This window comes from Myotis daubentonii, chromosome 2, assembly GCF_963259705.1.
Source record: "Myotis daubentonii chromosome 2, mMyoDau2.1, whole genome shotgun sequence".
Taxonomy (NCBI): domain Eukaryota; kingdom Metazoa; phylum Chordata; class Mammalia; order Chiroptera; family Vespertilionidae; genus Myotis; species Myotis daubentonii.
In genome coordinates, this window is record NC_081841.1 from 27,890,437 (window position 1) to 27,916,949 (window position 26,513).

Below are 26,513 nucleotides of genomic sequence, written 5' to 3' on the forward strand. Positions count from 1 at the left end.
GCCTTCTTTACCTACCAGAATTGCTGGGATAATGAAATCAGAACAAACATTTTGTAGCAGTTGGTGAAGCACACGTTACTATGTGCACTCTCTGCTGCCAATGCCCGTTCTTATTGATTTGGAATCTTGAAAATAGCATAGCACGGTTTAGCATACTTTGGAAGTACTGCATTGGAAATGCTGATGATACAGCATTCGCATTCCTCTGGGAGTCTCTCCTAGGAAGATTCACAAGACTGTTTCTGTTTTAAGTGCAATAAAAACAAACAAAACTATTTTGTCTTGCAAGAGCTGTGTAAAATACCTTACGACGGAGAGAAAATTTTCTGTGGTTATGAAATAATACCTACAGTCTTTGGGCATCTAATCACAGTGGTTCTTAATGGAGTATTAATAATGCAAATTAATGAAGAATGCTTTACTGCTTACTGTTTACTGTTCATATTTCCCCAAAGTGCTCCATATGTACGTGTGTATAAAGGCATAAGAAGCTAAGCAAATCTGAAAGAAGTGATGAAGAAAAAATAGAAAGACAACATAGCAAAATATAATCATATAAAAATATGCATCACGGTGAAAGTTCTTTTTGCATTTACAAGATAAATGGTATCCAAGGGTGGCCCTTGAAATTTACAAGAACTCCTGATTCCAAATGGAAAATGTGTATAATTGTGCTATATCCTTCTTGGTGAGTGTGGGATGGAGAGTAGGAGAGTGTTGAAATGGGATAGGGAGAATGGAAGAGAAAAGGGTTGTGTTCTCTCATTCTCTCTCTCTCTCTCTCTCTCTCTCTCTCTCTCTCTCTCTCTCTCTCTCACACACACACACACACACACACACACACACACACACACACACCATGCACTCACTCCATAGCTAGTCACAACCACCACTCCCTTTCAGGAGTTACTACTGGTCCTTTATAACCACGACTGAGAGCAGATGTGGGGAGGTTGAGAGGGGCCTGGGATCTGGTCACGAGTTGGTCCAGAGAAGTCAGGAAACCGCACAAAACTCCCACGTCTGAGACTGTGGAAGGGGTTGGGGCGGAGCCTGGCGAGGGGCTGTCCAGCGATTAGAGGCAGCGGGCGGACCCTGCTGGGAGGGCTGGGAGGCTGCTGTCACTTTACGAATCCGAAGCCCAGAGAATATTGCTGCTGCCAGAGAGCCTGGCGAGCCGGGACAGGGTCCCCTCCTCTCGCTCGCCACGCGGACCCGCGCCTCCTCTGGCAGCGGCGGCGGTGGCGGCAGAGCCTCACCCACTCCCATCCCCACCCTCTCCATCCTTCGCTGCTAAAGAACAGCCGCGCCTGGCACGTTCCTGGAGGACCGCGGGTGCGATACCGGGAAGAGAGCCGCCGCGGAGAGACCGGAAAGGCAGCATGCGCCCTCCGGGAGCTGCCTCGGCGCCCAAGGTCTGAAGCTGCAGCCCCAGTTCGCCATTGTGAGCCGCCACCGGGGCTCCCGCCGGCACGACCGCCCCTCTGGGTCCCCGTCCGCGCCGCGATGGGGCACCTGCCCGCGAGCACCCGCGGCGGCCGCCGCCTCCTGCCTCTGCTCGGGCTCTTTGTGCTGCTCAAGGTAGGGAGCCTCGCACCCCGCCCGCGGTCCAGCCGGCGCCCGAGCTCGGCTCCCGGCTCTGCCGCCACGGACCTGGGCGCCCCGGGACGCGAGGGCCGCGCGGCTGGGAGCGCAGGCTGTGCAGCGGGGAGCATGCTTTGTTGTCCTGGCGGGTGCGCGTGCCCCGCGCTCTTAGGGGACGTGGTGGGAGAAGGGGGAAGTTTGCTCTCTCCAGCTTTCAACCTTTGTGCTCTTTTACCCACCTCACAGGTGGGCTTGTTGGATAATGCTTCCTCCGGCAAAGTGAGCCCACTTTCCCTTCTTCTGGCCGCTACGTGCTGCGCCCCGATGCTGCCTAACCTCCCCGCCTCCCCCAGCGGAGTGCGAGCCTGCTTTGTCTTAATTTACCTTTTGCCGGGATTACACCGGGGGCGGGCGCTGAGCTCCCCGGCTGCCCGAAGGCTGCTGGGGGTGGGTCGGGAGAATGGTTTTCTTTGGAAAAAGAGTGTCAGCTTGACCCTGGAGAGGACTCCTCGCTCCCTGAGAAAACCCTCTACAAAGTCTCCAGACTTTCCCAACTGTATGTACAGAGAATGATACCTCCACATTCCAATGGCAGAAAAATCGGTGTAATTTACTTTCTTGTGTCTTCTTTGGAATATCCTACTCCAGGGTTATACTTTGAGGAAAAGAAGAGGGCTGCTTAATAAATAAATAAATAAATAAATAAATAAATAAATAAATAAATAAATAAATACATACATAAATACATAAATAAATAAATAAATTCGAGTTTGACAACTATACTGTACATAAAAATTTAGACATTTTAGCTAGATGTTTTCTTGGAAAGTGGTGTGAAGTTATGAGGTAATTGCCTACCACTTGTGTCTTCAGTAGGGCTACTTCAGTGTTGTCCTGAGTCCTTCCTGTCCATTCTCCCCAAAGCAAACTATGTCTGCTGGTCACGGGGAGCTATTCTTTCAGCACCACAAGCTATCTTCCTCAGAAATGGATGAGACATTGATGGATGCAAATGTTTTCTTATCAAAGCGTCACTTCTTGCTGACATGCGCCATTGACTATGAATGCTTGACAAGGAGACTGCGGAGCGGGACCAATGGGTTGAAAACAGTGTCACTTCTAAATATTCCATATTTTCATTTATCTTAATGGAAAAATAGTTTCAGGGAGAAACAGCAACAGAGTGCATAGAGAAGATTCTAAATTACATTTACTATGTTTTCACATTGTTCTTAAGTTTAAATAATAATTTCACTTAGAATCTGGTTAATAATAATCTCACTAATATGGTTTCACTCCAGGGGAAACTCTATGCGCACACACCACAATGTATTAGAGTTAAGTTTCCTATTAATTTTTCTATCTGTCAAATTCTGTCATGACTCTTTGTATATGCAACACTTGCCATGCATCCGAAGTGAGAGATGGAGTCACCACACATTTTACTAAGTAACAGCTAAGACTTACACACATGACACCTGGTCCAAATCCAACCTTTGGCACAGCTGCAGGTTTTTATTTGAATTCTCTGTAATGGGGGCAGAACCCCAGAAATGGGAGAGGGCATAGGGTGCTGCAATTAAAATCTAAAATATGTGGCAAAAGTTCAAATAAAAACTTGATATATTGGAGTGAGGAAATGGTCAATGATAACATAATGGCACCCTCAGTGGCTGGGATAGAGGTTCGCCTTGTGCCACACAGTAGCTGCACTTCTGCACATATGCAGATTGATGGCAGTTATGGTAAACGTCATCACATAGTAAATACACTGATAGAGCTTGTCGTTTAAGTAAATGTTGTGATGGGACAAACAATTTTGTAAAGCTCTGCCCTTTATTTTATGTAACTGCAGTGTTTTATGTCACCTGAATACAAAGTACACCAGAGGAAGGATAACTCTGTGCCAGTCTGACATATACTGAATACACCCTATGTGCCAGTCAGCCTGATATATACTGAATACACACTATGTGCCAGTCAGCCTGATATATACTGAACACACACTATGTGCCAGTCTTCCAGGCATTTCACATTTGCTATTTCATTTAATCCTATCCTATCTAATAATAGACAAAGATAGTAATTGACCATAGTTCACTACACCTCCCATTGGCTAATCAGCACGATATGCAAATTAGCCACCAACAAAGATAGCGACTAATTTGCATACCACAGGCGGGGCGGGACAGCGCGAGCCTCCATCTGGGCCCTGTGTGCAGCCCTGGGCGGTGGGGCTTAGGCGGGCTAAGCCCCACCCCCAGCCAGGACCCCCGTGTGCCGCCAAAGCCCTGCACCCATCCAGGATCCCTATGTGCTGCCTAAGCCCTGAGCTGCCTAAGCCCCACCTCCGGCCAGGACACCATGGCGACTAGAGAGCTGGAAAGTGCCGCCCACAGGGTACACCCAGCAGGGCCTGACCCCGGGTACCTTGGTGATCCAGCAATCGGTGAGCAGGAAAGTGTGGTCTGTAGGCAACACCCAGCAAGGCCTGCTCTTGGGTCATCACAGCGATCCCAGAGCAGGAAAGGGCGGCCTGCAGGCAGTCCCCGTGTGCACCTGCTCCTGGGTGGCCGTGGAGATCCGTGAGCAGGAAAGCATGGCCTGCAGGCAGCACCCCACCCTGGCCACAGCTCAAGGGAGAGTACAAGACGCAGTGGAGGCCAGGAGCCTGAGAGATCAACAGAGAGGGGCACCTGCGCCAAGCCTCCACAGTGTGGCTGGGGCAGGCCCCCATCAGACACACACACACACACACACACACACACACACACACACACACAGCCTACTCTGAGCCTCCAGTGTGGCTGGGGGCAGACCCCCAGCGGGGACACACACACATACACACACACACACACACACACACACACACACACACACACACACACACACGGGACGCCTGCTCTGAGCCTCTGCTGCCAGACTGTGGCCATCAATAGGACATCCAATGAGGGCTCCCAGACTGAGGGGCAGTCTGGGCATGAATTTTGTGCACCGGGCCTCTAGTTTTATTATATTTGACAAGAGATGTTCAAAGTGGCAAGTTGGGCATCTAGGGTTATGCTTCTACATTTAAGGAATAGTATATTACATGGTAAATTGGGTACATAGTATAATTTCTTTACAATTTGGAGAAACTTTTGCATTTAAGGTCCTGAATATATGTCAGTAAAATAAGTTTAATATGCCGGTGGTGACAGGAACATGAAGAAAAATGCGATTATTAAATACCATGTTGTCAATTGAATCTCAATGATAAGATCTAAAAAGGTCTATGTGTTAAGAAACAAACCATCCCTCCACCCCACTCCCAAATCTCTGTAGATCTCTAATGTCAATAAGTCTTTCACTTCCCAATTTGAAGTATCCTCATATAAAAATGAAAATCTCTAAAAACCACAGAGAAACTCAAGTATGAGGCTTGTGATGGGTTTATCTGTTTCACAAATTAAGTGGTAGTAAAATCTGAATATTTGAATCAGCCATAACCAGTTTCATTGAGGTAGTCCAAGCATGCCTGGCCATGATGTCTTTGTCCATCATTCCTTATCCATGGCTTAGTGATGTACACATTTAATCAGTCACCTCATATCATCTAAACCAATGATTCTCAGCCTTCCTAATGCCATGACCCTTTAATACATACAGTTCCTCATGTTGCGGTGACCCCCAATTTCATTGTTACAAATTGAACATAATTAAAGCATAGTGATTAATCACAAAAACAATATGCAATTTACATGTGTTTTCCGATGGTTTTAGGTGACCCCTGTGAAAGGGTTGTGACCCACAGGTTGAGAACCGCTGAACCAACCACTGTATATTATAAGGTGAATATCTGCATTATCAGTGTTGCATAAGCACAATGCTGTTTATAAAAATATTAAATTTATGTCAATATTGATAGTATATATAAAAAGAAAAAGAAAAAGAAAAAGACTTTGCTTATCAAATATACTGGGAGCCTACCAATCTTAAAATCTTCTATCCACATACAAATGCAAATGGAGTATTTATCTGCTGAGTCTCCCTCTTATGCATCTTCCCATAATTCCCCTTGAAGACAATGTAACTTCTGTCATCTATTATATCTTCACTAAACCTTTATCTGATAATTGTTTCCTATATCAGTTCACTCTGTATTGGGATTTTGTTAAGTAAGATGCAAATGGTAGACTATGACATCAGAGGAATGTAAATTCTGCCTTCCCTGAAATGATGCTCATTAGTAGTCAACTGGAATGTTTCCCTAAACTCATGGGCTTGGCATGAATCCTTCTTTCTTTCTTAACCTCCTTTCTATATTTCTTTCCATTTCTGCTCTTACCTGACTTATAGCCAAAGAACATCAAATTTGAAAAGAAGGCCTTAATTATATTCTCTGAAAGAGGTTTATGTTTAGCATTATAATGCTTGCCATAGCACTCCTATTCAGGAGTAATATCTGCCTCCCAAGGTCTGTCTGCCTTTCTTCACTTCCATATGACCTCCTCTCTCCTTTTCTTTTTCTCCCTTACACAACTCTCTCTCTCTCTCTCCCACACACACACACACACACACACACACACTTTTACATTCCTCATTGAAGGTTCATCTGCAATACTAGAGGCCTGGTGCATGAAATTGGTGCACTGGAGGAAGGGTCCCTCAGCCCGGCCTGTGCCCTCTTGCAGTCCAAGATCCCTTGGGGGATGTCTGGGACCCCTCACTCCTCACCACCCTCTTGCTCACTGCTTTTTACCGCTGGGCTCGCTGTTCCTTAGCGCTGCCGTGGAGGCGGGAGAGGCGCCCACCACCGCTGCTGCATTTGCCAGCTGTGACCCCAGCTTCTGGTTGAGCAGCATTCCTCCTGTGGGAGCACACTGACCACCAGGGGGCAGCTCCTGTGTTGAGTGTCTGCCCCCTGGTGGTAAGTATGTGTCACAGTGACTGGTCGTTCTGCTGAAGTGGTCACTTAGGCTTTTATTATATAGACTAGAGGCCCAGGGCACAAAATTTGTACACTGGGGGGGGTGTCCCTCAGCCCAGTCTGCACCTCTCCAATATGGGACCCCTCGGGGGATGTCCGACTGCTGGTGTGGGATCAGGCCTAAACCGGCAGTCGGACATCGCTCTCACAATCCAGGACTGCTGGCTCCCAACTGCTCACCTGCCAGCATGATCACCCCCTAACCACTCCCCTGCCAGCCTGATCGATGCCTAACTCCTCCCCTGCTGGTCCAATTGCCCCCAACTGCCCTCCCCTGCCAGCCCAATTGCCCCTAACTGCCCTCCCCTGCAGGCCTGGTCTCCCCCAACTGCCCTCCCCTGCCAGCCTGGTCGCCCCTAACTGCCCTCCCCTGCAGGCCTGGTCCCCCCCAACTGCCCTCTCTTGCCAGCCATCTTGTGGCAGCCATCTTGTGACCACATGGGGGCAGCCATCTTGTGCGAGGGTGTGAAGGTCAATTTGCATATTACCTCTTTATTATATAGGATTGGTACATGAACCATAATCTTTTCATCTTTCCAGAGCAGCCTAGACCATCCTCATAGGAACAAAGTTTGCTCCTCTGACACTGATTCCTTTGATAAATGTTGCTTCCAACCTTTTAGAGAAACCCTATACATGTGACATCCCCAATAAGTTGGAGAAGATTCATTGGGCTGGTCTTCCATAAGGGATTGGTGGTAATAGTTTTCACTGTGCACATCCACTTGCTTTTGCTCTTTGTTGTGTGAACGATTATTATTTTATGGAAGAATAGAACATTCACTTTATACCTCAGCTTCATTTTGGTCAATAAAAATATACATCTATATACATGAATTACACCTATTTTAAATGTAGCACTATATCTAGCATCTAAATATACAACTAAAGTTATTTAAACTTATAAGCACATTGACTCTTGAGGGTGTGCAAAGAATATTTGGTGTTAAATACAGTTGTTGTGTCTAAACCATTGTGATTGACAGCTGTTTGCCAAAATAGAAGGCTTAGCAGCAACTTAACAGCAATGACCATGTACCAGTATATACTGGTTTTCATTTTCTTTCTAAGTTAATGCCTTTAGGTACATACTTCCAGTGGTGTTGCATTTTCAGAAGCATAGCCCCAATGCAATGATGAGCTTTACTGGAAAGCACGTAATGTATTCACTTAATTACTCCAAATATGTTGTGAATATTTTTGAAATAAAGAAATTTCCTTTGTAAGTTTTTATCTTCTACTGTACTTAATATGTGGTATTAGGCAATAACAGAGGCTTAATAAAGAGGATTCAAATTTTGACAGTCAGTTTCTGACCTGCAACTTCAGGCAATACTCATATATGCAGGTAATATTCTTGCTTCCTCTTCTATTTTATCCCTCTTTTATGACTACTGCCAACCCCAACTGGCAAAGATTTCTGCATTACTTTAGTAGAGATCCCTTTAATTTTTTTGCCTGAACTTGACCCTTAAGAGATCAGACCTTTTTTACACCCTGGTCTTAGTTATCTGTATGGGTGGTGTTTAATCCAAGGGCATAGCCTTAAAGAATTCATCTATGGTGGCCTTACAGATCCACTGTACCACCTCTTTCAGCTTAAATAAATGTGAGAGACTTCTTTGCAAACTTGGGACATTGATTTGAGGTTACTTTAGCAAAAATAGAAATTAGTAAGAGGGTGAATGTGGGGGGATGAGGTGGGAGGCAGAACACACAGCTCTTGTCCTCTTCCCTCCTGGTGCTTTTGGCTCTAGCAGGTTCCATATTATTCCAGCAGAGGGAAAAGGGGAAAAGGGCAGTGAGCCAGGATGGGGGCTTGAGGAGCACCAAGATTTAACAAGAAATCTATAAAGATGAAGAAGAAACAGCCTGAGAGGTACACAGGGAAAGCAGAATCAAGGAAACCCAGAATTCAAGTGGGAGGGATTGGCCAGCAACCTCAGATACAAAAGAAGGGTCATGTAAATTAAGGTCTGGAAAGTATTGTTGGGTTGGGAACTAGGTAGACTGTTGGACTCTGTGGAGCTTGGGAGCAGTAGCATGCTCCTGGGAGTGGAAGAGTAAGCTGGTTGCTTATTTGTTAAGAGCATAAGCAGCAGGTTGGAGAGACCCAATTTCATCTCAGCTCCCGGCTGTGCCACTTACCAGCAGCAGGAAGTGGGGAAGAGTTATTTCAACTCTCAGGGGCCCCTTTGACAATCTGTTACATATTTATCTCAGAGGATTATTGTCAGGAATACGTGGTATAATAACCATAAAGTACTTTAAACAGTGTCTAGAATACAGTAAGCACTCAGTAAGTGTTACATACAAAAATAAAAAAGAGGAAAAAGAAATAGGACAGTAAAAATTGCCAACGCAAAATCAGTAAGTAGAACAATAAAAATGTGTATAGAGCATCATCTTCCAAAATGTGCAATGTCAGCGGGTGTTATTGAAAACAAACACTTCTGTAATGGCATAAATCAGGGCAATAATCTGTTTAACTCTGTTTAAACTAGTATTATTTTATTATTATTTTTGTACCAGGATTTCTCAGAATGTTTAGTATGTTAATATGCATTTTGTCTTCCAAAAGAGAACTATGATAGCATTTCCCAAGTTTGACTGTAGCATCATTTTTCTAAAAGTGATTCATGGAAATAGTGAATATACTCTAAGAAGCAATGCCTATACTTATACACCAAGTATATTTTTATTTATCTCTCTCTTTTTAAAAATGAGAAGTATAACCTTGATGGTAAGGAAAAAATAGCAGCAAGATGAATTATAATTTAAATTTCAGAATCAGAAGAAGTTGCATGGAGGAGAGCAACTATTCCCAACTTTCTTATCAAGGACTAATATTCAGGAAACTCCTTTGTAAGAAAAAATGCACATATTCTCCTTATTTTATGGATTGTGCTACTTATTTTTATCATTGTACATACTAGTACAAAATATTTCTTTGGATTTTGACTATTAAAGAGATGGAAAATTCATTTTAACACTATTTTCCAATATTGTCCTATCTAATAAAGAGGGAATATGCAAATTGACCCTCACATCATCACAAAGATGGCAGCGCCCCTCGCCACATGATGGTGGCGCCCAGTCCCCTCAGCCCCGCCGGAGTCACCCAGTCTTTTCAGCCCCGCTGGGGGCGGGGGAAAGCAGCAGGCACATGGTGAGGCCAGACCCGTCCTCAGTCCCCCAGCCAACCAGGGCTGCCGGAGGCTCAGGTAACCAGGGCCAGCCAAGGCTTGCACTTCTGGCAGTGGCAGCAGCAGAGGTGTGATGGGGGAGTCGCCTTCCCCTGATTGCCGGGTTGCCTCCTGCCCCTGAGGGCTCCCGGACTGTGAGAGGGGGCAGGCCAGGCTGAGAGACCCCTCTCCAGTGCATGAATTTTCATGCACTGGGTCTCTAGTCTTAATATATAACAAGAGAACAATATATTTTGTTCAGTATAATTATTTCATTGAATCATAAAACTATACTTTTAAAAAAATCATCTAGTTCAAAACTTAAGCTGGTAGTTAGACCTTGTCTGTAATATTAAGTGCCAATTGGTCTTACATGGTGAAATTACTAACAGTTGAGAGGTGGCTGCTCCATTCTTGGACAACTGTTTTGCTATTTGATTTGGTCTTGACAGAAACCATCTGGTTGTAGCTTTCACACATTATTTGTATCTCCATTTCATGTTAGGAGATACTATGCTGTGATAGTTCCTGCTTTCTTAAATGTTAAGAATAACTGCTTTGCCAACAGGCCTGACAGGTTATAAAGATCAAATGTGAAAAGGTTGTCATCTCACTGTCCTGTCTTCAAATTTCCATCACACCTCTTTCGGCTGTTTGCACCAGCCCACGTTTTCTGCCTATTACCCTTTCTTCTCTTTCCTGGCTATAATAGCTACTTGAGGATAGGACTGTCTCAGTCTACCCAAGGTATTACATTGTTTTATGCTAATCTATAGCCAGTCTGCTACTGTACTGGTAAAATGAGGGAGTTTGGGTTAGTTGTCATTTTTTCTGTGCCTTTAATTTTGTGTTTATTGATAAATCCATATTTGCTTTACAACCAAAAATAGGGGGGACATTGTGATCAGATTATTTATAAACTCATATACATGGCTAAAATGAAGTCCCTTCCTCCACGAATTTATGATAAGGAGAAGTTTATCTGGATAATATAAAGATAACATTAATAATCTATGATTAATAAATTATTTTTCTTAAGTGTAATAATTTTTTAAAATATAAATCAAAATTTTCAGAAATCTCTAAGAACACATCTATAAATCTCTCTTTCTGTCTCTGAGTTGTTGCATCAGAGTTAAGCTCATTGTCATACATCATCCTTTCTCTCAGCTAAACTAGGAATTTCCTTTTTAAGTCAAGTTGGTGATCCATAAACTAGACATACTAGTAATATTACCTTGATAGTGTGCTGAAAACTAAAGTATAATCATAAAAATGGGAGTGTTCTTGCCAAATGCCACAAAGTGTAAGCATATATTGTATATGTGCAGTGCCAACACTATTACCATAAGAAATACCTCATTATTGAATGTACTTAAAATTCTTAGATTTTATCTAGAAAGAAAAATTGGTTTCTAAAATTTTTGAATGTTAAGTTGATTAAGGTGAATAATAAAATGCCAAGGGAATTATATATTGTCTGTAATGTATTATTCAACAGTAAGCCATTTGGTCCTCCCTTAATGGGTTATAGAAAAAGCCTGGTTAGTATGAAGTGCAGCAATGCAATATAGTTATTCATATATATATACTAGAGGCCTGGTGCACAAAAATTTGGGCACTCGGGGGGGGGGGGTGGTCCCTCAGCCTGGCCTGTGCCCTCTCGCAGTCTGGGACCCCTCGGGAGATAATGACCTGCTGGCTTAGGCCTGCTCCCGGGTGGCAGAGGGCAGGCCCAATCCCTAGGTACAGCCCTTGGTCGGGCTCAGAGCAGGGCCGATTGGGGAGTTGGGGCGCCACCCCCTGTCACACACAGAGCAGAGTGGATCAGGGGGTTGGGGCGCCACACCCTGTCACACTCAGGGCAGGGCCGATGGGGAGGTTGTGGCTCTACCCCGTCACACACAGAGCAGGGTCTGTGGGGGGCGGGGGTGTTGGGGCGCCGCACCCTGTCACACACAGAGCAGGGCCGATCAGGGGGTTGGGGCGCCTCACCCTGTCACACATAGAGCCGCAGGGCAATCAGGGGGTTGGGGAGCTCCCCCCTATCAGGCACAGAGCAGGGCTGATCAGGGGGTTGGGGCGCCTTCCCCTGTCATGAACAGAGCAGGGCGGATAGGGAAGTTGTGGCCCTGCCCACTGTCACACACAGAGCCGCAGGGCGATCAGGGTGTTTGGGCGCTGCCCCTTGTCACACTGATCCCGGTGCCGGGAGGCCTCGCAGCTCCGCTGATCCCGGTGCTGGGAGGCATATTACCCTTTTACTATATAAGATAGAGGCCTGGTACACGGGTGGGGGCTGGCTGGTTTGCCCTGAAGGGTGTCCTGGATCAGGGTGGGGGTCCCCACTGGGATGCCTGGCCAGCCTGGATGAGGGGATGATGGCTGTTTGCAGCTGGTCACACACCCTTCAGGGTGGGGGTCCCCACTGGGGTGCCTGGCCAGTCTGGGTGATGGGCTGAGGGCTGTTTTCAGGCTGGTGGGTGACTGAAGCTCCCAACCGCTCCTTTTTTTCTTTTTTTTGTTAATTCTGGGCCAGCTTTAGCTCTGAGGCTCCAGCTCTGAGGCCTCCGCTGCTGAAAGCAGGTTTCTGGCCTTTGTTTACCTTCTGTATTTGAAACAATGTTGCGATCCTGCTAGCTGAAGCCCGGAGACTAAAGCAGGTTTCTGGGGTTTTGTTTAGCTTCTATATTTGTAACATAGTTGCTTAGAGTTGCAGCTCAGAGGCAGGCAGCGGCAGGCGGGGAACGTTGGAGTCCTCCATCACTGAAGCAAGCAAGCCTCATGTTCACTTCCAGCTGTCTGGCTGCCGGCCGCCATCTTGGCTGGCAGTTAATTTGCATATTGTCCTGATTAGCCAATGGGAAGGGTAGTGGTCGTATGCTAATTACCATGTTTCTCTTTTATTAGATAGGAGATATATCTATATCTATATCTATATCTATATCTATATCTATATCTATATCTATCTATATCTATATCATCTATATCTATATCTAGATCTATATCTATATCTATCTATATCTATATCTATATCTATATATAGATAGATAGATAGATATGTATGTATGATTTAGCTGAGTTTATTTTGCAGCATCATAGAGAATTTCTTTTATAATTTTCCCTAAGTTATACTTTTTAATTAGTCTCTCAGAAATGACTATAGGCCTCGCTGAAACTAGTTAGATATTTGGGATTTGTAATATGGAAATTCTGGTACTGTCAAAACTGCTAAAATGATGGCAAGGACTTAGATTTAAATACCATGCACTTTATTCTAAAAGTTTAGGTAATAAGTTGTTTCTTTTTAATTAGCTAAAACTGTTGAATCTGCTAAAAATCAGCCACTCTTTATAAGTGTTCCAGGCTGCTTTCTTTAATTCACTTTTTTGTATTCAGTTGATCTTAGAACAACATGGGGGTTGAGGCACTGACCCCCTGTCAAAAATCCATGTATAACTTTGACTACCCAATAATTTTATTAATTTCCATCCATCTGTTGATTGGAAGACTTGATACATAAATATTTAATTAACACATATTTTTATGTTGTATGTTTTATATACTGGATTCTTATAATAAAGAAGATAAGCAAAAGAAAATGTTAAGAATTGTAAGGAAGAGAAACTGCAATTTATTTTTAAAATTTGCTTATAAGTGGACCCACTCAGTTCAAACCCATGTTCACAGGCCAACTGTATTTGCAACTGTAAAGAAAAGATAGCTGTCTTTAAAGTCTATCTTCATCTAATTGCTGCAACATCTTTTTATTTTATTTTTTGAAGATTAATTGAGAACCTAATGAGATCTTTTTATTGAAATTCTTGTTGCTATGCGGAGGCCTTCAATTAGTGTTTTTACTATGTGGTTTCTTGTGGTAGTGAAGTAGGGAGTTCTTAAACTGACATCTTTCTCTCAATCAGATATGCATCATCATACAGAGGCGTTTAATGAAAATTTATTGAGAATTAGAAAACCAATACATATTCACTGTGGAAAATGTATAAAATACAGCAGGCAGCAGAAGAAGAAAGTATAAATGCCTATACATTTCATTCCAAAATAGCTACCATTTGGGGATTTATCATTCCAAATTTTTCCTATGACTGTGTATCTGAGTGTATATGTAAAAAGGGGGAAGACAGTAGCGAACTGCCTTACTATTTTAACTTGCTCTTTTCACTTAAATATATTATGATAATTTTCAAGACATGGACATTTTTAGCCTTCTGCAATTTAGGACATTAAGCCATAGGTTTGTGGGTAAAATTAATCCAATTCATAATTGTATTTGCCTCAGTTAAGACATGGATGATCATATATATTGATAATAATTATGAAGTATTGGGGATTATAACCTATATGTGTGCCTTTCATTAGTGTGACGGTTAATTACAGAGAAAATCTTCAGATGCTTTATTGACAGGCATTTGTTTCGTATTTATCCACAACTAAATTCTATGTAAAAAGAAACTTAAGAATAAAGGATTTCAAGGCAGAAAGATAGAGGATTGAATTCTGGCTATGCTCCTTGCTAGCTGCATGGCATTAGGCAATGTACTGATTTTTTCAAAGAAGGCACAAATGACAGTGGCTGCCCAGGTCACCATTTCTCCAATGGTAAAGTCTACCATCTTCTCCACTGCCTGCTATCCTTTGAGGAAATATCCTCCTTTTTGATTCATATAGTTTATAAAAGGGATACCATCCTCCTACTTGACCTCAATGCCCTGGACAGAGTGGTTAGTCAAAGGATGAACTGTGACCCAAGCTAAGCCCATTTGGGGCCTGCATCTCACTGATCACTGTCTTTGAGATTGGCATGTGATCTAAGTCAATTTATCCTTAAGGAATTTAGGATCTTTAGGAATTTATCCTTGCAATTGTTTTCAAATTGGCAATGGTGGGGCAGTCCTCTCTTCCAGTCGCACTAAGACATGAGTTTGGAAGTTGTCCCCAGTCATAAATCTGATTCACAAGAAAAAAACCTTTTTCTAGCAGAGGAGGTAGGAACAATAGAGACTTACACTGCAAGAAGACTGTCACATTTCTCAGACCTTAAGGTAACTTCACAGGTACTTGGACTACAAAACAGCCATCTACCAAAATTCAATTCAATTCATCATAGCTGAGAAAGCATATTAGCAATCCTTGGAATCTTTAAGTAATCTGAATCAGAGTGATTATATAATCTATCAAACCAGCCAGGGCACTTCCAAGAGTGAGAGATCATTATGCCAGCCAACAGACACCAATCGATCTATTCTGAAAAAACCAGGGCAAATGGTTACTCTTTCTTGAATATACTAACGCACGTTTGATGCAGCATGCAGTCACTAGCTCTTCATCCATCTCACCCATCTCTGAGAACCTCTGCCTCAAACAAGATGAATTAGCCATGTAGAATGAATTGTAATTATCTTCATCAAAACTAAAACCTGTGCAGGAATGTTCATACCAGCTTTGTTTGTGCCAGCCAAACACCGAAAATAACCAAAATGCCCTTCAATAAGTGAATAGGTAAACAAACTGACACTTCCATACCATGTAGTATTACTCAGCAATGAAAATGAATGAACTATTGATATACACCGCAACTTGACTGAACTTCAGGAAAATTAGGCTGAGTGAAAAAAGCCAATATCAAGAGGTTGGTTACTGTATGGTTTCATTTAAGAAACATCCTTGAAACAACAAATTTATGGAGATGGAGAGTAAATTCATGGTTGCCAAGGACTAGAAATTGGGTGGGGGAGATGAGGAGGTATGCATGGTGATAGAGGGATAGCATGAAGTAGCTTTGTGACAATGGAACAGTTGTGTATCTTGATCATGGGAGTAGTTACAAGAAGTTAGATATGTGATAGAGGTATATAGAACTACACACAAAGGAGCACATAGATAACTAGTGAAATCTGAGTAAGTTCTATGGATTGTACCCATGTCAATTTTGTAGCTGGGATATTTCCTGGTTTGGGGTATTTTCTTCTTTTGATATGCAATATGTCCCCATTGGGAAGGCAGGGTGAAGGGTGCATGGAACTTCCTATAAATGTATAATTACCTCAAAAATGTTTAAAAACTTCTTTTGAGTGCCTGGCCCTCTGCTAAGTATTCTGACTGATTGACAGATATAGCTTCTTTCTTGAGGACTGTCTCTAAAAGGCAATAATTACTCCTGCAGGGAAAGTAAAGCTATCTAAGCAAATGTGGAAAATACACAAGAACCTCAATAAAACACCATTAGCTGCAAACGCAAATGCATTATGAGGAAGGTTACATATTGAACTATAGTCTTAATGAGATTTATCTACTGAGTTCTGGAAATGACTAAATATTAAGGCATTGCCATTTATATTTCCCATAACACCAATGTTAAATACAACATTTTAATGACTTTTCAGAGAATCAGTTAAAAATGAAGTCATGGAAATTACCATTGTGGGAGGTAAGGACAAAATACTATATTGATTGATGAAATAATGTCATTTTTCCATTCTTTTAGCAATTATTAAGTAACATCTGGGAATAATATAAATAAATTAGAATGAAATATAAAGTTTAAGACAAGCTCAAAGACTTGAGTAAAACAGGAGATATAAGTGGAAGATATATGAAGGTGAATAGATATTTAAATCTTCCAACCAGTCAATCATCAAACATGTATTAAACTGGACATGTAAGGAAGGCACTGCTTTCATCATTTTTAAGAGAATAAGACAAAGTATGCCATCAGGAAGTCTGTAATATAGGGGAAAATATAAGCATGCAGCAAGTTAAAGGACAATATATGATCCTACATAATAAAGAGGGAATATGCTAATTTGTCCATTACAGTGTCTGAGTAACAACCAATTTGCACATTGACAGACAAGCAAGCGCGTGAGCAGCAGGGGGACTTGCGTGAGGCTGGCTGGAGTCCTCTTTTTCTCCTGGGTGCACGCGCCCCATGGGAGAGCACTCTGCCTGGGGACGCCACCAACCCCCCACGGAAGGGGTGACACCCGCACAGCAGAAGGCCGGTTCTCCGGGTGTGGCCGGGCATGACAACAGAGTGCACAGGCAACCCTCGCACCACAGGGAAGCCACCACGGCTTTCTCCAGTCGTCCATTCATTCATCTTCCCAGTCCGACCCAGATGGGAGCTCACATCCTGGGCGGAGTGCCCCCAGGACAAGCCGGGCCCAATTATGCCTGTGAATTCTGGAAGGGAGCTGAGGGAGAGCCGCTGGAGACGTGGGAGCGGGCATGCCAGCACTCAACACTCAGTGGGAGAAAAGCCTCGCACGCGCATGAATGCACATGCGGCCCGCACATGACGCAGTGGTCCCCGGTCCCGAGATGGACGCAGGCCCCGGCGGGCTGGGTTCTCCCCCAACTCAGAGTGGGGAGGCGCGGGCCACAGTAGGCGAGACACAGCTATGTCGTTGCTCCGCCCCTCCAAGCCGGTGGGAGAGGGGCTCGAGTGCCCAAACAGAGGCAGCTACAGATCCCAGAGAGGAAAGCAGTCAGTAGTAAGGATGAAAAGCATAGAATTTTTAAATAGCCTGTAAAAAGAGCAAAAGAGTGAGGGAGGAGGGGGGAAGATGAGGAAGAAGGGAAGGAGGGAGGGAAGAACTTTATAAAGGAGTCAGTAGAGAGCAGAGTTAAAGAAGGAAAGAAGATGTATGAGTGAACTGTAGGAGCTATAATGAAAATCAAGTATAGTTGTGTACTGGGGACAGATTTTAAAAGTAGGAGTCAGAAAAGAAAAAAGATAAATGATAGTGAATAATTAGGCACATAGATAGATATTAAAACAGTGGAAGAAGTAGAGAAGAGTGTATGGGAAAGGTAGGATGAGAGAGAAAGAGGGAGGGAAGAAAAGTTTTAAAGGGGAGCTGGTAGAGTTTAAAAGGAGAATGGGAAGAAGGAAGAATGGGGCAGGGAGCAAAGCAGGTCCGAGGGAGGAAGTGAAGAAAAGAATTAAGGTGGGAAGGAAGGAAAAGGGGAGGGATGGCAGGGGTAAAAGTAAAGGAAAGAAGGAATGTGGGGAGGGAGGGAGGGTAGGAGAAAGATGGAAAGAAGGGTGATGAACAGAAGTAGGAAATAAGGAGGAAAGAAAAGTTTATAAATGATGAGTCAGTAGGAAAAAGTGTTACATAAAGGACAGAGAAAAATTGTGTGAGAGGGAGAAGTCAATAAGGAAGTCAAATACAATTGTGTGTGAAAGAGATAAGATTTTTTTAAAAAGTTAATAGGGGTGACCAGGCCATCAGGGGAGGGCAGTTAGGGGGATCAGGCTGGCAGGCAGAGTAGTTAGGGCAGGCAGGCAGGTGAGCAGTTAGAAGCCAGAGGTCCCAGATTGCAAGAGGGATGTCCAACTGTCAGTTTAGGCACAATCCCGCAGGGTCTCCTGCATTGGAGAGGATACAGGTTGGGCTGAGGCACCCTTCCCCCCTGCACAAATTTCATGCATGGGGCCTCTAGTTTAATAATATCGGAGAAGACTGAAGTAGTAATATTTTAATTTGCGAATGAATGAGACAGGCAACTATAGTCAGTGAACTGCTCTTACATCATAAGGGAGAGCACTTACGCTTGAAGAAGCACTGTTTTTATGAAGGAAGACACATTTCTATCTGAATCTTGTCTGGTGGAGTTCAGATGGATGGACTAAGTTAAGAAAAACATTTCAGACTAGAGGAATAGAAGATTAAAAGTAAGAATGTGAGAAACTGTAAGTCATGTTTAAGAGGCTTGAGTAAAACTGAGAGGATGGGCTTGGGTCCTGAGGAGGATGCCTGGTTGGAAGTGAGATGGAAAAGGTTGTTTTGCCCAGACATGAGCTTCTATTCATAACCTCCTCTTTACCAGTGCTGCAAAGGCAAGCATTCAAATGAGCTTTAGCTCAGCAGTGGTGTGCAGGAAAAAAATTATCACACCTCACTTTAGCTTTAATTGCTTTTATAATTCTGAATTTGCTGCTAAATGCAAATGCTTAATTCTAAGTATGTGTGCTCTGTCTTAATTAGATAAAATAATCCTTTGTTGCTTGGGTAGTTTAGTAAATTAGTCCCTAGATTTCAACTCCCCTGGATCATGTTGTTTATGCATGAATCTCTATGCACTCTTAGAGAGAAATGAAAAAATAAATGGATATTTTTCAGAGACAAGTTGTAACTGTCAGTGTACTTTCAAATTTATATCTGCCGCATGTAACTAAAAAGTTGTCATGTCTATTACAGTAATTATAATTCACATTTATATGCCTCATCCTTGTAGAATTTCTTCTACAGTTTTACACTTTATTTAAAATACAAGTAAAAATGACTGTTTTGCTAGCCAAAACTTAAGAGAAGATCTAAACTGGTCTGTTATATACATAAATATCCTACCAAATCAGCAATCAAGGTTCTATCAATAGTGCCATATTTTTATATAAGACTAGAGGCCCAGTGCACGAAATTCGTGCATGGGTAGGGTCCCTAGGCCTGGCCAATCTGTGGGGCGATCAGGGGGGCCCCCCGCTGACACCCACTTGGTTGACCTGGCGCCTGTGGGCTGGGGGCAGCTCCTGTGTTGAGCATCTTTTTCCTGGTGGTCAGTGCACGTCATAGCGACCAATTGTTCTGCCAGTCATTCTGCAGGTCTTTCTGCTGTTTGGTCAATTTGCATATTAGGCTTTTATTATATAGGATATGTCCCAAAGGAAAAAAACTGTACAGTTATCTTAGGCAGAAATGAGAAGAGAATTCTTCCAAACTTTGCTGCCTTACTGGAGATGATGGTGAGGACACTACCATTTACTGTGTGCCTGCTGTTTATCGGGGACTGTCTCAGAGACTTTACACACATGAACTTACTTTGTTCTTGTATACTCCTGTGTATCATTATCATCATTTCAAAATGGGGGAAGCTGAGTTTCAGAGAGGCCCTGAAGGAGTTAAGAATGAAACTCTGGTCGTTTGACACAGCTTCTATTTCCCCATTCCCTACCTCACAATGTCTACCTCTTCCTCTTCCTCTGGAAACATCCTGCCACACAGCAGACTGAATCAGTTTCTAACTCCTTGGTGGGGACTGTCATTTGGACAGAAACAAAGTACAGGTTACTCCTGGGGACAGTTAGCTCTTGCTTGTCCAAAATCTTTCTTGCAGTTTCTCTTTTCTGTCAATCTGTCAGTCATACAGTCCCAGATCCAAGCCTGCTGACTGTCACAAGATTCCTATAAATTCACAAGTGTCAGGCTTGTACCTTTGGTCCTCACCTTCTTCAGTTTAATGGACCGGGGGCTGTAGCACTTTGTTAGATAAGTGCACAGAGCTGAGTGTAATGTCATGTCCTAACATGGATAAACTGTATGTCAATTTTCGTACGTCCAGAGCTTTTATAGTCAATGACATAAGTACCCAGGAAGATTTTGCCCTGGCTTCAGAAGCCTGAATGAGATTCCATGGCTTGCTGGCTTTACGGGACTTTTGCATTTCAGGCATGCCTTTCCCTCCATGAAAGATACCACCTGGACAGAAAACAATTTTAACACTAATTTCTTCCTTTAGATTGCATTAGATTTGCAAATTTAAACAGATTAATGGTAGTGTTCTGTGTTCCTCTCAGCTCTTCTGTTTAATACTCTTATCTGACAAAGTGTAAATAGAAGACATAATGAATTACTCACGACTTGCATGTCAAGTTGCATAAAAAATTATATCCTCAAGAGGCCCATTATTACATATCTGACTGTTCTGTGAAATTAGTTTTGCAAAGAAAAAGCATACCTGAAGATAACAGTTGTATTTGTTTTCCTCTTTTAATTTAATTTATTGGAGTATTTGCAAAAAGATGTGAAAGAACAACATTAACTGTTAACACAATTTTAAGGAGCTTATATCATTTGCTTGAGGGAATGTTATTTTTCTTTTTTTTCTGTTTGTTCATGAGATACTACACTCTGTAGAGATGCTTCTGCAGAAGGAAGGCCTCAGAATGTGACTATTATCTCTTTAAGACATGTCTTGCTGAGAAAGTTATTAACAAAGCACACTATGCCATACCATCTCCCCCATAAACTGTCTCAACCTTGAGCTGGGAAGTATACTACTATGACTGAAAAAAAACAAGGAATGATTGTTCAGCCATTTCTTCTGTCTGATCTGTCTAGAGTTGATCTGAATGAAATGAGGTCTCTGCTTGCACTGGAGAGCTCAGCATTTCATATTTAGCTCTCAATCTGTTTCATGGTAATTTTTGAAGAAACAGACAGCTCATGACTAAATGTGCTGTACTATTATTAAAGGTGTGTTGTCTTTGTAGGTTTCTATCACTCTGAAGCAAACTGACAGCTGGGAAGAATTTTTGAATGAGCATATTTTCTAAGTTTTAAATAGATATTTTATAAAATGTAGTATATGCCTCAGGTTAGAGAAAACCAAGTACCTGATGAAAAAAAAAATGATGTTAGAGTTATCAATGAAATGAGACAGCCTAGAGGAAAGACTATCTGCCCACAGTGGCTTAGGCACTTCACCTTCCTAGAAAAATGAGAATCATAATCACTTCTGCTTCACGGGAATACTGTGCAGTCCAAATGAGATAATCTGTGAAAGCTCTCTGTAAACTGTAAAGCACAATTTAAATACATGACACTACCTTATTCAAAATTATTGCATTCCTTTGTTTCATTCGCTTTGGTATAGAGGTGGTTTCTTTCTCCACATTTACCTGTATCTGTCCCTGTGTGTAGTGTCACAGAGGGATTTAATTAATACTGCAGTACATACTCTAAATTTAAAAACAGTAAAGTCTGACCTATCACAGCTTGCTTATGGGACTAGAATGATTTAATATATAATATTTATAAGATATTGACATCTAATGACAAAATATTTTCAGCTCAGCTCCGCCTCTGGCCTACCAATCAGATCATTCCCATAAAAAATAATGTTCACCCAATTTCATGAATATAATTCTGTCAGGCATTATATTCATACAGTATTTATGTCTATGATCACTTAAGTTATTTCATAAGTTATTTTCAACCATAATTCATTTATTTTTTCAATGAACATTTATGGAACAAATATATATCACTGTGCTGATCATTCACTGTTTTCTGAGTTTCACTCATCTGTGGGTACAAATGGGTACATATTTACAGTAATAACTCTAATTATAGAGCAATTGACCCCATCTGTACATTAGGCACCAACCTTATTCCCATAGACCTCCTTCCACAGAAGTGTTATAAAACTTAGAGATATGCAAATAAATCAATGAAAATAACAGCAATTTCTTTCTCCCAACTCAATAACTTAAGATTAATAAAACACCTATTAAAAGAGGTGAAAACATGCTCAGTGAAATAAACCAGAGAAAGACAAGTTTCACATCATCTCACTTATATGTAGAATTTAATGAAGAAAATAAACTGTTGAACAAAACAGATCCAGAGACATTGACATACGAATCAGAGGGAAAGGGGGTGGGATTAACCAAATAAATTCTATGCATATATGCATAGCCCATGGACAGACAATAGTGCAGGGAAGGCCTGGGAAGGGGACATCTGTAATACTGTACTTTCACCAATGAAGATTTTTTTTAAAAAGAGGTAAAAGCAAATGTGGTATATAATATTGAAATGATTCCATATTATAATTAAAACTTTCATATGTGGTCTTTCAGATCAGATAAAATGTATATAATATTTCCTTAACAATGTTTCCAAAATGCTATATAAAAAATGGGGTTTAAGTTTGTGATTTCATAGCTCTTTTCATATGCTGATCTCAGTTCAATATCAAGTCTCTCTCTTTCACAAACCATCTGGGAGATTGACAAGTTGCATCTCACCAGATGGCCTCCCATACCAACCTCTCACTTCCATGGCACCATACCTTCATGATAAATCCTGGAATGCTTTGCTACAATGTTTCTACTTAGGAAGAATGCCACAGCTCATGGCATGAAGATTAATCATTGCCCACTTCATCCCCCAAGATTGAAATCGGATATGGTTGTCATTGGGTGCTAAACTCTTTTGGAGCACAGAGAAATTAAGCAAATTCCAGCTGTGCACACCCATCACCCTCCTATCATCCCATCTTTCTATAATTTCTCTTCTTACTCCATCCTTCCTCTCCACTCTTGGTCTATACTTTTATTATTTACACTTTATATAGAGAAAGTCCTTTCTTCCTCTCTTTTTACTAGTACTCACATATAATCATTGGGGCATACACATTAACACATCAGAAAAGAACTATACAGGTTTGAATTCTGTGTGGGAGATAATATCTTCCTGACTCTAATAGGCAGCTTGATTATATCTTGTAACAAGAAATGTAATTGCCTGTGTCAATTATTTTCTAGAATAACCACATATTTAAAAGTGATTGCCTGTGAAGAGGCCCTTAAGTCCCTTCTGCCTTCCGTCTTTATAAATATTTGGGAGGCACAAGAGAAGTCACAAAGGACAGAGGCATGGAAAGCACTCTTAATTTTTTTTCAGTTTAGAGAGCAAATCTGACCTGAATATCTTCTCCTATTCCTTTTCCCTTCTTCTCCCCTCTGAACCCCTCTCATACATTTTACCAATTATCCCAGCCATTTTGTGTTTAAGAACAAAGTATCCATTCACAAATATGACAGGTCTCATTTCTCCGGGGCCTAGAGCATCTTTCTTTGAACATACTGGATTGTAGCTTCTAGATTTTTGCTTTCTTTTGTCTCTCTTGACTTTCAGGCTCCAGTGCCTCCGTATTCTCTGATAAACATATAAAGCCCCCATATCCTCAAACCCCTATTTTGACTATCAAACCTAAGTACCTGCTATGTTGTTCTTCTCATTCAACAGTAATTTACTGTCATAAATGTGCCACCACCATAAGAACAAGCCGTAGCACATGGAGCTTTGCCTCCAGAAATTCTATTTCTAATTTCCGTTTTACTTAAGTTTTCAAAATGCTATTTGTGTGCTATTTTATTTCTCCCATTACCTCCCCAACTTGGATAGGATAACAGTGTGCCTGCCTCATTGTTATATGTGGAGGCTTACTTCTCATTCTCTCAGTTGCGAAGCCACAGGAAGTTGTCCACCGTTTGGCGGAGGCAGGAGTTTGAGAGCACAGCCTCTGCTCAACCCAAGCTGGTGTTGATCACAGACAAGCCTAATGCTTGTAGTGACTTTGTGGACTAGAAGGACATTAGCCAATCTTTTCCAACAATGTTGCATGTTCTATTTTTTTTTTTGTATAAAAAAGAGAAACGTGATGATCAATGAAAGAGTAATCTCTTGATATAGAAAGAACAGATTTGTTCAGGCATAGGGATGGGGAATGGCCAACTAATTCATTTAGTCAAAGGATAAAGGAATGGAGCGAGATAAAACCTGTCATCTCATTTTCCTGTTTAAAACACGTCACTGGCTTTCCTTGGTCCTTTGGATAAAATTCTTCATTGGCTGAAAAGTCTTTCTTGATTTGGTTTTTGACTACTTCTTTAGTATCATTTCTTCCCCATTCTTCACGTTTTGTGCTGTGGTCATTCTGAACTTTCCTTAGTGCCTCAAACCTGACACTCATTCTCACCACCCTCCAGTCCTTTGTATATGCCATTCTCTATGCCTCAAAAATTCCTTTCTCCTACACTCTTCCCCTAACATACAAGTGTGTAATTATCCTCCAGGTCTCAGCTAAGATGACTTTGTATCTACAAATGCATTCCTGACTCTCTCTCCTTCCAAACAGGCAGAAATGCATACATTTTCCCCTTCTCTCTAGAGCTTCTTCCCATTCCATGCTTATATATCCATCTGGAAAAGTCATATTTATTCTTTCAGGTACCTAAAATATGCCAGGCACTTTTTATAGGCAGAATAATGGTCCCGCAAAGATGCCTGCACTCTAACCTAGGAATAAGTTACCTTATAGGACAATTGAGACTGTGCAAATGTTATTAAGATTGAAGAATTTACGAGAGCAACAATATCCTGGAATTTCCAGTGGGGTTCAACCTAATCACATGAGTCCTTAAAATTAGGAGAAGAAGGTAGAAGAGCAATCAATCAGGACACAGTAAGAGAGACTCTGCCATTGCTGGTTTTGAAGGTGAAGGAGTGGGCACAAGTCAAGATACTCAAGCAGACTCTAGAATCCAAGAATAGTCCTCAGCTGACAGCCAGCAAAGACATGCAATCCTCAATCCTATAACTGCAGAGAACTGAACTCTGCCAACAACCTGAATGAGCAAAGAGATTCTCTCCTAAAGTCTCCAGAAAGAAAACCCTGCCAACACCTGGTTTTAGCCCAGTGAGATACACACCAGATTTCTGACCTATAGAATTGCAAGGCAATACATGCGTATTATTTTAAATTTGTTATGGCAGCAATGGAAAACTAATACAGCATTAGAATACACTCTTGGGAGATAACAATAATTAAAACATACTTTAATTACAGTATTCCTTCAAAGCATATTTGAAGGCCACAGAATAGTCTGGTCAGGAGAACAACTTTATGGGCAAATACTGTAATGTCAATGCAGTGCAATTAAATCTATAATATAAATATATATGTTTCATACTTCAAAAAACCATGAAGGAATTAAGGAAGGAGTCAAATAACTCTATTTGGAGTGAGATCAGAGAAAGTTTCAGAGAAGAGGCAATTTTAAGATGACAAATGCTAGCTTTCCAATTGGGTGGCTGGGTAAATGGGCAGTGCACCAGTTGGTAAAATGTTGGGCTAAGAAGTGGTGCTGTTGGAGATGAAGCAAATAGATGGGTAAGTGACACAAGGACTTATTTATTGTACAAAATATTTTGGGGTGAATAATGTGAAAGGGTTTGCAGTTTAGAAAGTGTACTCTAGCCACCATATGTAGCCTAAAGAATAAAGAAGAGGCAGGACTTTATTTGAGGAGACCGCTACAATATTCTTAGTAAGAAAGGAAGAAGTCTCTGCTTCAGAATAGATATCATTCCCAGAAATGTGTTATGTGTCAACAAGAATACCAATGCTTTACACATCTAATCTAATTTAATTCCTATTAATCAGCTCTGTGAAGTAGATGTCCTCTCCATTTCACAGATTTAAAAAACAAAGCTTAGCCACATGTGCCCTCCAAAAACATGTGCCCACTCCCCAAGGAGGTAACAAAAATGTGACTGAAACCAGGAGTTAGTGGGATTAAAACCTGCGCTGGAATCCATCTGCATGGGAGGAGGGTAGAATGGAGAAATTCAATAGGTGAAATCAACGGGGCTCAGACTGATTAGATGTGGTAACAGGGAAAAAGAGAGAAGCGAAGGCATACTATCAGTGTTCTGACTTGGATTATTAGATTAAAGCTGTTAGATAATGAGGCCACAGTAGACATTTTCTGGATCAGGGACAGGGTAAGATAAAAGTTACATTTTGGATAAATTCAAAGTATGAATGGGCTATCCAAGTAGAGATGTCCAGAAGCCAGTGCGTCTGAAGTTCAGAACGAGGACATGGATGGAAGATGAAAGCTACTTATACGTAACTTTCCTCAACTAGGACATTGTTTATAAAAATCTAGGAGAAATCTCTTATTTCTAGGGCATAGTGTATGAGCTTATTCTTAACTCTGATCTGAAAAATATTCTCATCTGAGGCTAGAAGATGTCCCAGCTTAACATCAATATGCTGAATTCCAGACTGGGGCTGCTGGTGGAAAGGCAGATGACCTCAGGGTCTCAGGCTGGACCCATGTGTCCTGCCTGCTGTGGCCAGAGCCCTATTCCCATGGAAGACTCTCTGTGCCATCC

The 26,513-nt window shown here is 41.9% G+C and overlaps 1 protein-coding gene across 2 annotated transcripts in view; it reads left to right on the plus strand.

Moving 5' to 3' along the window:
- The first annotated feature begins 1,067 nt into the window (after positions 1 to 1,067).
- Positions 1,068 to 26,513, plus strand: part of PTPRO (protein tyrosine phosphatase receptor type O) — a 210,946-nt gene continuing 185,500 nt past the window's right edge. For both annotated transcript variants that reach the window (XM_059682293.1, XM_059682292.1), the window contains exon 1: positions 1,068 to 1,581. In XM_059682293.1, the coding sequence (XP_059538276.1) occupies positions 1,507 to 1,581 (75 nt within the window). In that variant the 5' untranslated portion in view covers positions 1,068 to 1,506. The remainder of the gene's footprint in view (positions 1,582 to 26,513) is intronic.